Consider the following 12,693-nt stretch of genomic DNA (forward strand, 5'->3'; position numbering starts at 1 on the left):
CAACGCGCGTTATATAGTAGAAACAAGTATGTGACGCCTAAAAGGCAGCCTAGAAAATTTCAAATTTGGCTTTAAGACTTCCCATGCTGCTAAATACGGGCGCGCATATAACCGTAAAACGCTATATACAACACAAAAATATACTACATAATATACAAACCATACATAATAAATATTAAAGCAGAGAATGTAAATTAGTGTTGATTTTAATTGTGTATGCCGCCATATAACAAATTGGTGATTATACGAGTACGAGTATATATACAGAAACAAGTGTATAACCATATTGATGTTAAATAGTAATAACAATTGGATTTTCACATAACCATGGGCAGACAGAGATCCCAGACTTTCAAATTTTCAGAAATGTATTAAAATTCCATCATAAGCAAAATACTTCCTTAAACGACCACTTTTTAAAATGATTGCCTGTCTGACCACACTTTTAGATAACCGTTAACTTTTCATAATTTTACATAAATATGCCGATATACATCTACATATGTATAAGTATATGCAGATTCAGACCAAGAATAGCATTAAGCATAAAACATCCAGAGTTCCAGAGCACCACCTCCAACTCTCAGTCAATTTTAAATGAAAAACAAACGGTTCCCTGTATGATTTGGAGTCGACATTGCCATCGCTGCATAGTTTACGAGCAGATCTGCCGAGGAGCTACGCTGTATCAGACGCACAGCACGCTGGACACCACTATTGGGGGCACATGCATTGCTAAAGGAGCGACTGCGCACATGACCACGACGACGTCGCGGTCGTGATCGGGAGCGTTGGCCGAAACAGGACACCTGTTGCTCGGTTTCGCTATCGCTCTCGCTGTTGTGGACACGTTCTTGCGGTGATGGTGGTGGTCTGCTGCAAGAGGCATCTGTCGCCAGGGCGCATGACTCCATAGTCGGTGTATCACTGCCGCTACCCTCTTCATTCGGTTTGATGGCCAAGCGCGCTCGCTTGCCGAAACTGTAACTGGACGGATCACGTGATAGCTCTGAGCCAAAATTGCTGGCATTACTGGCACTGCTGCATTGGCCAAAGCTACGGTCGTGCGGCAAATTGGTACCATAGCTTAGGAAATCGGAGTAAGGCAGATGAACATGGAGCTCGTTGGCATTGAAGGCCTCCGGTGAGGAAAATGTGTGACGCAGACGCTGCACCCGACAATTGTGTGCGCCCTGGTGCACCACGAGCCAAGAACGCTTTAGATAGGTATGCTCGGTGCAATTGCTGGGCGTGTTCTGCTGTGCTGCCGACGAGCTGGGTGACACGTACGAGGGTAACCCTAGAGTGAGTGATATATTGAGTGAATCGTCTCGATAGGCATCGGTGCAGTTGTCGAGCGCGCTGTTGGGCGTAGCCGCTGACTGTGGGGCCGCTCCACCGGCTGTGGATAGTTCACACCCAGAGGAAAACGATGGCGGGCTCGCTGAAACCCCCACGGATTTGCGCGTGGCGCAGTTGCCCCCGCCGCCCGTTGTTGACGGGCCAGGCGTGCCTGCAGTGCCTGCAAATGAGATTCTGTGCGTAAATTAGCAACGCGGAGAGGGGAGGGGAGAACCTGGCGAGGGTGGTCCTGCTTACCACAAATCGCGCTGGCCAAGAGCATTCGCTTCGAAAGCTCCTGTGCCGCTGTCGTATCCTGTGTGGTGTCTGTGGAGGCGATGGCATGTGTCATGGCAGCTGCTGAAGTGCTGGGCCGCTCCAGACTACAGCTGCGATGCAGGGGAACCGTGGACTGCATCGTGCAGTTGCTGTCCGCCCGATCTCGCTGCCTTCGTTGTTGATGGCGTCTGGGACGTTGGTGGCGCGGCTCTCGTAACTCCTGCTGCATGCCAACCTTGATGACCTCTTCGTAGTCGGGAGGTGCCTCGTAGCTAGGTGGCTCGTCTGGCGTTCGATCTTCATCCTGGCGATCTAGGAGCTCGCTAATTGTCTGCAGATGACTCTGCAACTCTCGCTGATGCCGTGCACGCACACCCATGCGATACAGTATGACCATCCAGCCGGAGAGCACGCCGAAAATTCCAAGCGTGCTAATGATAAAGATGCCGGTGGCTGTCTTCAGGTCCGGATACTGTTCCATTTTGGGAAAGTAATAGTTCGGCTTATGCGAGTACCAACGACGATCGTTGTGCAGATGCGCCCAATCCTCCTCGCAAGAGTCCGGCTCATCAGACCCGTCGCCACAGTGATCGAAGCCATCACAGTGCAGCCGTATGGAGATGCAGTGATTGTTGGTGCAGAGAAACTCGGATCCGATGTAGCAATCTGAGACATATTTTAACTTAAGCATAAGCAAATACATATAGTAAATCCAATTTGTAATCGACACATACTCAGATAGTTGAAGACGCTGTAGACAATGGCGAGCTTGGAGGACATGCCAAATACGCCACGAAGTCGTATATAAAAACCCGTGAGCACAGGTACAATGTGATTCTCCTTGCTCAGGCCAGTGTTGGGCCATATGACATTCTCTATTTCCGGAGAATCCGAAGTGGTGCCCTGACGTATGGTCAGGTCTGAGCGGGCTGCCATGCCGTAGAAATCATCGATGCGTAGCGAAATGTGCGTCTTCATCATCATGTAATTGTTGCCTGGCTTTATGATCCAAATGCAATCGAAGAGTCGCACATCCGTGGCATTCTCAATCATGTTCATCATTGTGATGGCACCGCCAGGTCCCGTAACCATCCCACCGCAATCTGCAGAATAGGTAGGCAAGAGGACCTCGTCATCCATTTAATGCTTCAAGCTCTCTTAAGCCGACGACATGTCGTTTCGCATCAGCCTATTATGTACAGCTTTTATAGTAATATCAGAACCCCCTCTTAATCTGGGGCTACATGGCAACAGCTATATGCAAAGCAAGCGCTCTTTTGCGTAACATTCTCGCCAAGCCCCCACTACCATCGATTGCCTTATAAAACTAGACCAAGCCAAAACGTTACCCACTTTAACACTTAAACGACATTGACATTGAAATGTGCATACGCCCCCAAAATAAAACTACAAAACAAAAAAGAAAAAAACACACTCACATAATCGATATAACAATTGTAGCCTTATAAGTGCGCCACTAATCCGATGGCAACCACCACCCTTCCCCATCGCAGCGTTAACGACTCACCGGTGTATGGTATCAGACGTTCGTCCTTTAGCTGCTTTGCTGATACAAAGCTAACCTCCGCTCGAAAGCCCACACCAGTGGCGGCATTCCCACGAAACTGAAGCAACAAGGATTTTCCGCTGCTCACGGTAATCGGCGGACGGAAATGCTCCCCGGTATAGGAGTCCAGCATTTGTCCATTCGAATCAAAGATTTCCAGAGTTGAGGCCAAACCCAGTTGAAAGTCCGTAAAGTCCAACCGTACCTGACAATTGTCCGCCTCACAGGTGAGTATATGCTCGATGCCATAGTCACGTGGATATGGCATGGGAAAGTATGGCGTCGATATGATCTGCGGTACGTAATTGGAATTACTGCTGCTAATGATGGACTGCTTGGGCGAGCCGCTCACAATCTTGACATTGCCTGTACGGGTAACGTCTTAAAACAGATTTTTCGATATATACGAAAAGGTTGCGACTTACGCTCCGAGAAGTATTGCAGCGAAAAGATGTGACTATTTGTCGCACGGTAAAAGAACTTGAGCTGCAAAGCACGGGTCTTGCTGCGAAATACTTTCCCGTCCCCACAAAACTCCTGCCCCGATATAGTCGTATCGTAAGGTGGTTCCGAGAACTGTATATGCTCACAGGGACACAAGGGGGGCTTCCCAACAGTGCTAGATGACCCAGTGTTGGCGCATTCCTTGGAGAAATTGGCATGCGTGAATGTAACTCGGATCACACATTCCGCACAGGTGACCAGCTCCAGATTGCACTGATACCACACATCGGCCACCGGTGCAATGCCATTGAGACCCAGCGCTGTACGTTGTCCGTTCGCTGGTGGTGCGAAGAGCGTGCTCTACATGGACATGAAGTATGTGGAAGTGTGTGTGTTCAATGTACATAGTAATAGGAACTGTCCCTAAATTGATTCGTAATACATGATAATGCCTATCTAGTTCTGACTCACACGGAAGGCTGTTGTGCTAACATTCCTGGCATGAAGCTCCCCACGTTCACCTAGCTCGAGGAAATGACGCCGTCCATTCCAGTGATTGCATATGTCCAGATCCCGGTAGCTGTTGGCCGGATAAGCCTCGCTGCCCCAATTGCTTAGCGCCAGCAAGTAGGCCAAGCAATAGCCATAGCCCACAGCCTTGGCAAGCATTGCGCTAGGTGGTGGTTCCTCGCTAGCTGTTACTCCTGGCTCAATGTTGGTTGCCTTCTTTGGCTCGCTGGTAGCATGTTGCGCGTCGGAACGTTGCGACAAGACTGTGAGGTGTACTGCGACCAAATCTAATAAGCTGGCCAGCGCAGAAGCCGCACAAGTGGCACATATAACACAATTGTAACTGTTTCTTTGGGGGCGGTGGTGGTGGGTAGTAGGATAGTAGGTTCGATTGTCCCCTTAGGTTAAAGACCTTTTGCAGAAAGCACAGCAAATACAATATTCCCATTGGCGGTATAAAAATATTTTATTGTATATTCAATTCTTTACCGTTATTACAGTTGACAAAGATGTTAGCCGACATTGAGACTTGACAGGCGTTTAAAAAATATATGTATATATAAATGTAGATATATGTATGTATGCGTAGAATGCTGATGATGTCTCCCAGAGACAAAGAACAAATATATGCATAAAAGTATTTAAAACACAGTAAGCGACACACATGCACATCTACTATACAAAAGGTGAACAAGGACGAGGGTAGAAACGACGACGTCAAGCACAACTGAGTCTGAGTGGTGTTCGTTTTCCTTTTTGCTTAAGACCTTTGCCTAAAGATGCGACGTCTGATGATCTCCTTCGGCTAGTCACTTTGAAACAATGGCCTTCTTGCTCAGCGCCGTCTCCAGATTCTTGGCTAGTGTGTCCATGAATTCGAAAGTCTCCTGGTAATCGCTGCGCTTAACAGCATTGATACTACCCTTAATGCAAATGGCCAAATCCTTGGTCATTGAACCACTCTCGATGGTGTCAATGCACACCTCCTCCAACGTTTCGGCAAACTGCCTCAGAGGCTCGTTGTTGTCGAGCTTGGCACGGTGCAGTAGACCACGGGTCCAGGCAAAGATGGAAGCAATAGGATTGGTGGAGGTTTCCTTGCCCTGCTGATAGAAACGGAAGTGACGCGTCACAGTTCCATGGGCAGCCTCAGCTTCGACGGTTTTGCCGTCGGGGCACAACAGCACCGACGTCATCAGACCCAGAGAGCCATAGCCCTGGGCAACTGAGTCGGACTGGACATCACCATCGTAGTTCTTGCAGGCCCAGACAAAGCCACCCTCTGATTTCATGGCATAAGCAACCATATCGTCAATGAGACGATGTTCGTACCAGATGCCAGCAGCCTCATAATCCTTCTTGTACTGCTTATTGTACAGATCCTCGAAGATGTCCTTAAAGCGACCGTCATACTTCTTTAGAATGGTGTTCTTGGTGCTCATGTACAGAGGAAGCTTGCGATCTAAAGCAAATTTGAAGGACGCATGCGCGAAGTCTACAATCGAATCATCAGTGTTGAACATTCCAAGGGCAACGCCAGGACCCTTGAAGTCATTGATAACCTCATCAATGACCTGACCATCGTTACCCTTCCAGGTCAGCGTCAGCTTGCCTGGGCCGGGTACAACATAGTCCACAGCCTTGTACTGATCAGCATGGGCATGGCGACCGATAACAATAGGCTTCTGCCAGCCCGAGACGAGGCGGGGCACATTCTTGCAAATGATAGCCTCACGGAAGACAGTGCCGCCGAGAATGTTACGAATGGTTCCGTTGGGGGACTTCCACATCTTCTTCAGATTGAACTCTTCCACACGCTTCTCATCGGGCGTGATAGTGGCACACTTAATGCCTACATTGTACTTCTTGATGGCTTCGGCACAATCAATGGTGACCTGATCCTCAGTCTTGTCGCGGTACTCAATACCCAGATCGTATGTATGGAGTTCGATGTCGAGGAAGGGCAGGATAAGCTTGTCCTTGATCGACTGCCAAATGATGCGGGTCATTTCATCACCCAACACATCGACGACGGGTCCAGCACGTATCTTGTTGGCCATCTGCGGGGAAATAGAACAAGCGTCACACTACAATGCCTCGTCAAAACAATTAAATTCTAGCTATGTAATGTAGATATGAAGTGCATTGAGTTCACCTCGCAAGCGGGAGCTTCTTTAAAAGTCTTCTCCATTTTGGAAAATTTGTGCGCAAGTGGAGCCTATAAATTGTAATGATGAATGAATGAAACTTGCATGCATAACGATAATGACAGAGTGTACTTTGATCAGATTTTTCAGGGCGTAAACAAAACACCTACCGCCGCGCTGCTTGCGAAGTTGGCTTGAAGGACGGATCGCATCAGTTGTGAACGGCAATTGGTGGCCTGCAGAACGGTGCGTCGCAATACAAACATTTTTTGTGAGGGGAGGAGGAATGCGAGACTTTTAGTTGTAGCCAAACAGTACTATTGAGTTGTATTTTCGGTCGAGTACTATGTTTTTCACACTTAATACTGACACTTTAGGCCCAATTTGTAAAAATAAACGGGAAAAATAAATTACTTGAATGCCGCGCGCTAGGTATGTGCAGCGACCGAGAGTTAACTGATAACTGTAACTGAGCACCGTTATTACTGCTTAGACTTGATTTTTGTTGTTGCCGTTTCTGCGATTGCACTTGATTCTCCTACGCTCAAATTGTTGCGCAATCGCGTGTATATAAGCATAACATTTTATACAATACAATAAACTAATTTCACAAAGCCTAATACTGATAAGATTCAATGCTTTGCTCGTTTTATATGCTGAGTTGTTGTTGTTGTTGCAGTTCCACTTGTAAAACAAAACGTAATGAGTCGAATAAGAATATTCAGACTTGCTGATAAAAGCAATCGTTATCGCCTTTTGCCGGTGGGGCAGCATTTGTCAATCATTTTGTGTGTTGCGTGTGCGCTCTCTCATCCCGCTCCCTATCTCTCTCTCTCTCTTCTTATGGTCACAATCTCAAACATGTTGCTGATTAGCTTCTCTTTTCATCAGCACTCGAAGCATGGCAAAAATTTTGCGTCTGAGACTGATAGTTTCTTAGTTTTAAATGGCGTGTTTTTTTCATGTCGATTTGCAGAAGGTCATGGCCAACTGTTATCAGGGCACAAATAAAAATCTCCGCAATAAGACGTGTGCCGTCACGAAAATACAAAATAAATGTCAAATTATGCGTTTTCTCTCGTGAATTATTGTTGACATTACGGTAGTGTTGTATAATGGGATAAAAAGCTCAAATGAACTTTGTAATGGGCAGCGGCGACGAAGTGTCTAATTGTGTGCGAGAAGGAGGGGGAGGTGGTTATATGTGGATGTAAATTTTTAAGCTAATAGCGACGATTAAGATGCAATGAAATGAAAAATATCTACAAATGGCTTAGAAGGTATTCAAAATTGCTGTTTAAGATATGATTTCGTTTACAGTTAATCAAATCTTAAGATTCGGTTTAAATATCTCAGATTATGTACATATGTACTTATGTATAAACATAGCAAGTACAAACATATGTACATAATATGTTGAATGCAAAGAACGCGGTAAATAACGGAATTATTTATTGCAAGGGAAATTAAACTAGAGGTGATTTTGTGCTAACAATTCGTGTGAACAGCTGCACTGCTAAATCATGTCTTTAACGGCATTCAGGAATACCCTTACACCAAAATCTCTGCATATTATTAATGCACTCAAAGTCCAACTTAAATATGTATATTGACCCACTGATCTTAAAATTTTCTATGATAACTAATAAAGCTACACCCCACATAACAGATGGCGTGATTATGCCAAAAACATACATATGCATGTATGTACATATGTACGGGTATGTGAAATCACGCCACCTTCATTTGCTTAATTAACTACCATTTCATGGATTAGAGAGGCTGCACGAAAAGATGGATGTCACAAAAAGTGGGCGCTTTCACTGCAAATTTCTAGAGCTTAACAAAACTACACTTTTAACTGCAAACTTTGTCCATATGCGAAGTATATGTACATATGTGTGTATGTACATATATTCATAATACATCAGCTAATTCAAACGCTACTGATAAGATTTGCCATTGGTAAATAATCACTTGAACGTGAAATTGAAAACATTACAACACCAACACGCTACATTTGTCTGCCTATCAAGATAAACTTGAGAATTGCTAGAACAATCTTTTCGATTCACTTTATTCAATGCAAAACTACGCGACGACAGACACAAGCTTGAAATTTCGAGAGACTAACCTTTGAACGATTTTACAAATACGTGAATATAGTATATAGTACGGTTATATAAAAACAGATAAAGACATAAGCACACTGCAATGTACAGGTGGAAGAGGCTATGGCGCCGGCGAATGGAGAGCTATAAACCGGCTGGTGGGCTTTCGAAAAAGCAACACAAATCAAACAAGCGCACATACATACATATGTATGTATGTACATATATAATGCACATGCATATGTATTTATCTGCTTAACGGAGAAAGTTCAACGAAATGAAAACTGTCGATTAGGGATCACCAAGTCGGGGCCGGGGAATGGGGTTGCGCATAAATTTAAACACAAATTTTTATATTTGTATAAACAGATGCAATCGAAAGCTTTTCATTCGCAATCGATGTCTACATTTGAACTGCTCTTGCCTTGTTGGTTCTTTGCCATTATTTTTAAAGTCGCACAAATAAATATGCAAGTCAGCGTTACACGATTCTTTTCCATAAAATAGGTAGTTTTATTCTCACTCTTTTTCAACTCACCTTTTAGAACTTTTTAATTTGCCGGTTAAAAGAATAGAATAACTTTAAGCTGCGTTGGAAGAATTGCGGACCGCTCCCACTGAGACTCGAGGAATAAGTGAATTCGGCGACGAAAGTCGTGGAGAAGGCAAGCGGTCGGTCTATTTTGCTAAGAGGGGAGACATTGTCGCTAAGATAAAAACTTGTTTGGCGCGTCAGCTGTGAACAACATATTTCAACCAGTTGGCAACACTATACAATTAGCTTTGGCGAGCTTTTCCAGACAATTTAAGAGACGTCAGCTTTCGTACGGAATACAAACCATAGATAATTTTCAAATTAGTTTCAATTTAATATCAAATTAGTTTAAATTAAGTACTTTAATTTATAACTGACATCTTTTTAGTTTATTTTATAATTACATTTTCGATCAATTCTACATGTTCACAATGAAATGGTTAAAATTGTCCTTAAATTATAATTATATATGAATTTCCTAAAATCCTATAATCTTAATATCTAGTGTTTTGAGATCGAAATTTTAGTTTAACTGATATAATGGATAAAAAGAACATATAAATAGAATTATTAGGATATTAAAGGATTTTAAAAATTGTTATATTTATTTATTTGGAATTTTAAAGGTTCATGCCAAACTTATTCCTTCGTAATCATCAACATTACCAACATACAATAATTTTTTAACATTTTTATTTTGTATTTGAATATTTTTTTGGCATTTATTTGTGCTTTGCATTTTGGATATTCTTTTTCTGATCAAACCTAATTGTTCTACAAGTCTTCCACCGTTGGAACTATAAGGAATAAATTGAATGATGACTTAAATTAATTTGATTTTGACTAATCACGAAAACACTCTCTCTTGGTTAAATACATTCAAGCTATATTCCCAATTCGCAATATGCCAGCCATTTGTTTGATTGCAAGCTTAATTTGAAATTTGTTAACTCAAGGCATTTGAATTGAAATGTTGATGAGGTACTTAAAATGCGTTTAATTTATAACGTTTACAATCTCTACGCTCATTTGAGAAGTGGCACAACTTTAATTGGCGTAATAAGTGCTTATTAATAAAGGAAAAGGTTATGTGCTTCATTAAATCATGGTTTCATGGTTGCAAATTGTTCTTTTATGCTTTTTTTTTTGTTTGTGCGTAAAAATCTGCCAAGATGGGGAATGGAAATGCTTTAAAAAGTGAAATGTGGAATAATAAAAGTGGATTGCTCTAAGCGAAAAATGCAAGTATGCAAATGAAAAATTGAAACGTTTTTAGTGGCATCTGCAGTTATTTTTCTGCAGCTTTTACGCATTAGCATTGCGCAGCCCTTTATTTGATACAAAGAGAAAGCCAACCAACAGGGAGAACAATCATGCATTAAATAACATTTCTTGGCTCTAAACGAAATTAAAGTAAAATGCGCACGTGCCGACGAAACTTTTCACGCCACCATTGACAACGACAACAACAACAACAAGAAACGCAACAATAATATTAACAACACCAACAACAACAGCAACCAGTGTCAATTAGTCGTGTCAATGAACGAAAAATGTCTGCACACGGCGCCGAGTGACGCGCACTCGTAGAAATTCCCAAAAAGTTATAGCCAAGCAGACCCGTGTTTTGTATATCTTATATTTTTTTAGCTGTTTAGCCAAAACATGTTCGTTTTGTAAATGTTTATTGTTATGTAAAAAACAGAAGCGTCAAACCGAACTAAACTACTTTTAATTTCGGCAAACAAGGCACAAACGCACAACATGACACACACATACAGTGGCCATCATTTGAAATACAATGCACAATTTTTCAACATTTTTCGTTATTTAAATGTTATTGAAACAGACTGGAAATATATACAAGTATAATAAATGAATGAACATCTTTCACGTTTAAGGATTCGTCTGCAGTTCAGGACATGATGTTTGTCCACAAGTTCAATATTTTGAAGGTTGGAGAATGGAGAACAACCTCTTAAATTGAGGCACCAACAAGATCCATAGCCTGAAATTCCTTATTTTTGAAAATGTTAAGGTCCAACTAAAGTGAAAGCATAAACGGTTTTGATTGACAGTTTAACGTTAGCCTGAGGTTATCTAATGGACACACTTAGATATCGGAAAATTGGCATCGCCAAATTTGATCAGAAAAACTACAAATAAATAGAAGTAAAGTTGAATAATTTATAATAAATTATTTCATTAATTATTACAGAAATTTCATAATATTAAATAATTCAGGACTAGACAGTTATCTGAGCGTATAGATAGTTCCCTGTTGCCCCACAGCTATAGAAAGTTTCGTTATATTATTAAAATTCAATATTAATTCTATAATTAATTGACAATTCCTTCGATTATTGGATATTATTGGAGCAATATCTATATACTTTTGAATACCTTTTAACGTTATTTTTCATACAAATACAAACAAATTTATTAAAACTGAGCAGCTTTATTGACTTTGGTAACCCCAGAGTCCAGATGTTTTTTAACCTTCATTCTTCCCCTAGCTCCAACCATTTCGCATGCCTTGTCTGAAATTTGTGGACCATTTAAGTACTCGCGCCCTACTGTGCAACTGTCCAAAAATGGGGGAAGAAAAGTAAAAGCCGCAGAAGCTGGCAAAAATATCGGCTACAAATAGTTTTGACTGCCTTCATCTTTTTTTTTTTTGAAAGTGAAGTTGAACTGTTTGAGCTGAAAAATTTGCATAAACTGCTGTGATGCGACCGGCAGCAGCAACAACAATAAAAGCAGCAGCCGCGTGAAGAAGATGATCACCTAGCAGCAGCGGCAACAACAACAACAACAAAAGCAGCAGAAGCAGCAGCAGCAGCAGGCGTGGCACATAAATTTGTTAATTTTGTGGCTCGGTGCCACACACGGCGTATATTTTCACTTGTTACACATACGCCCCGTGGTGCGAAGAGGGTAATAGTAAGCGCAAGACTCCGGCCCCGACCCCGACCCAGAGCCAGAGCCAGACCAAGCCCTTGCCATTTTTTCAGCTCTTTTAGTTTTTGGTTTGTTAATGCTGTGCACGTGTATGGCATGCTGTGAAATTTTTGTTCAACAATGTATTTGTCAGTTAGCAGCTGATGCATGACTTATGCGCATGCAATAAACAAATTACTTCCTGCCCCAAAGGCAGCCGCACATTCCGGCCAATTGTGCTACCATTCTTCGGAGCTTGGGTTTGAGTTGGGGTCTGGGTCTGGGTCTAAGTTTGTGTGGCTGGTGCAGCAGTGGATGCTTCAGCAGCGGCTGCCACTCTTTGCTTCAAATATTACAATTAATTATATTGAATGGAGAAAGTCAATTTCGTCAAAGACGCGGTAGCTGTTGCTTTTGTTGCTCTCTGCGCCATTTTCAAAGAGTTTTCGTTGTCAGCCAGTCAGTCAGTCAGTCAGTCAGTCAGTCAGTCACTCAGTTAGTCAGTCAGTCAGTCAGTGATCTTGGGTGTGTGTGTGTGAGACGAGCCAGTTTCCATTTCAACAGCTTTTCTTATCTTTTTATGGCCACACTCCTCCTCAACTGTCGCATTCTTTTGATTGAGCGGCGACAGCATCGAGCGTTCACTTGTCATTTTAATCGCATTGCTGATCTTTTGTGTTGTAAATATTTCATTTCTAAACTAATCTGCACTCTGACTGTGCATATACTTATGCATGCACATATAAATATGCAAATCTTTTGCTACCGCACATTGGTGTGGATTGGAAAAAAAAACAAGCACACAACCATATCTATACT

General features: G+C 42.5%; 2 protein-coding genes across 4 annotated transcripts; both read right to left on the reverse strand.

The window, feature by feature from the left end:
• Nucleotides 1-201: 201 nt before the first annotated feature.
• On the reverse strand, nucleotides 202-4,385 carry LOC115622124. Of its 2 annotated transcripts, none has more exons than XM_030515975.1 (6): nucleotides 4,103-4,385; nucleotides 3,613-3,991; nucleotides 3,149-3,553; nucleotides 2,355-2,723; nucleotides 1,600-2,286; nucleotides 202-1,522 (listed from the first exon to the last, which is right to left on the reverse strand). In XM_030515975.1, exons 1-6 carry the CDS (start codon nucleotides 4,298-4,300, stop codon nucleotides 594-596), a joined length of 2,967 nt encoding a protein of 988 aa, XP_030371835.1. In that variant the 5' UTR covers nucleotides 4,301-4,385; the 3' UTR covers nucleotides 202-593. The 2 variants fall into 2 exon arrangements, with proteins under 2 accessions (XP_030371835.1, XP_030371836.1); XM_030515976.1 differs by having other exon boundaries at nucleotides 1,155-1,536.
• Nucleotides 4,386-4,582: 197 nt separating this feature from the next.
• On the reverse strand, nucleotides 4,583-9,071 carry LOC115622509 (isocitrate dehydrogenase [NADP] cytoplasmic). Of its 2 annotated transcripts, none has more exons than XM_030516462.1 (2): nucleotides 8,938-9,071; nucleotides 4,583-6,201 (listed from the first exon to the last, which is right to left on the reverse strand). In XM_030516462.1, exon 2 carries the CDS (start codon nucleotides 6,199-6,201, stop codon nucleotides 4,951-4,953), a length of 1,251 nt encoding a protein of 416 aa, XP_030372322.1. In that variant the 5' UTR covers nucleotides 8,938-9,071; the 3' UTR covers nucleotides 4,583-4,950. The 2 variants fall into 2 exon arrangements, with proteins under 2 accessions (XP_030372322.1, XP_030372321.1); XM_030516461.1 differs by lacking the exon at nucleotides 8,938-9,071 and adding an exon at nucleotides 6,459-6,719.
• Nucleotides 9,072-12,693: the final 3,622 nt, after the last annotated feature.

This window comes from Scaptodrosophila lebanonensis, unplaced genomic scaffold, assembly GCF_003285725.1.
Source record: "Scaptodrosophila lebanonensis strain 11010-0011.00,11010-0021.00 unplaced genomic scaffold, SlebRS2 tig00000043-arrow-pilon, whole genome shotgun sequence".
Lineage (NCBI taxonomy): Eukaryota > Metazoa > Arthropoda > Insecta > Diptera > Drosophilidae > Scaptodrosophila > Scaptodrosophila lebanonensis.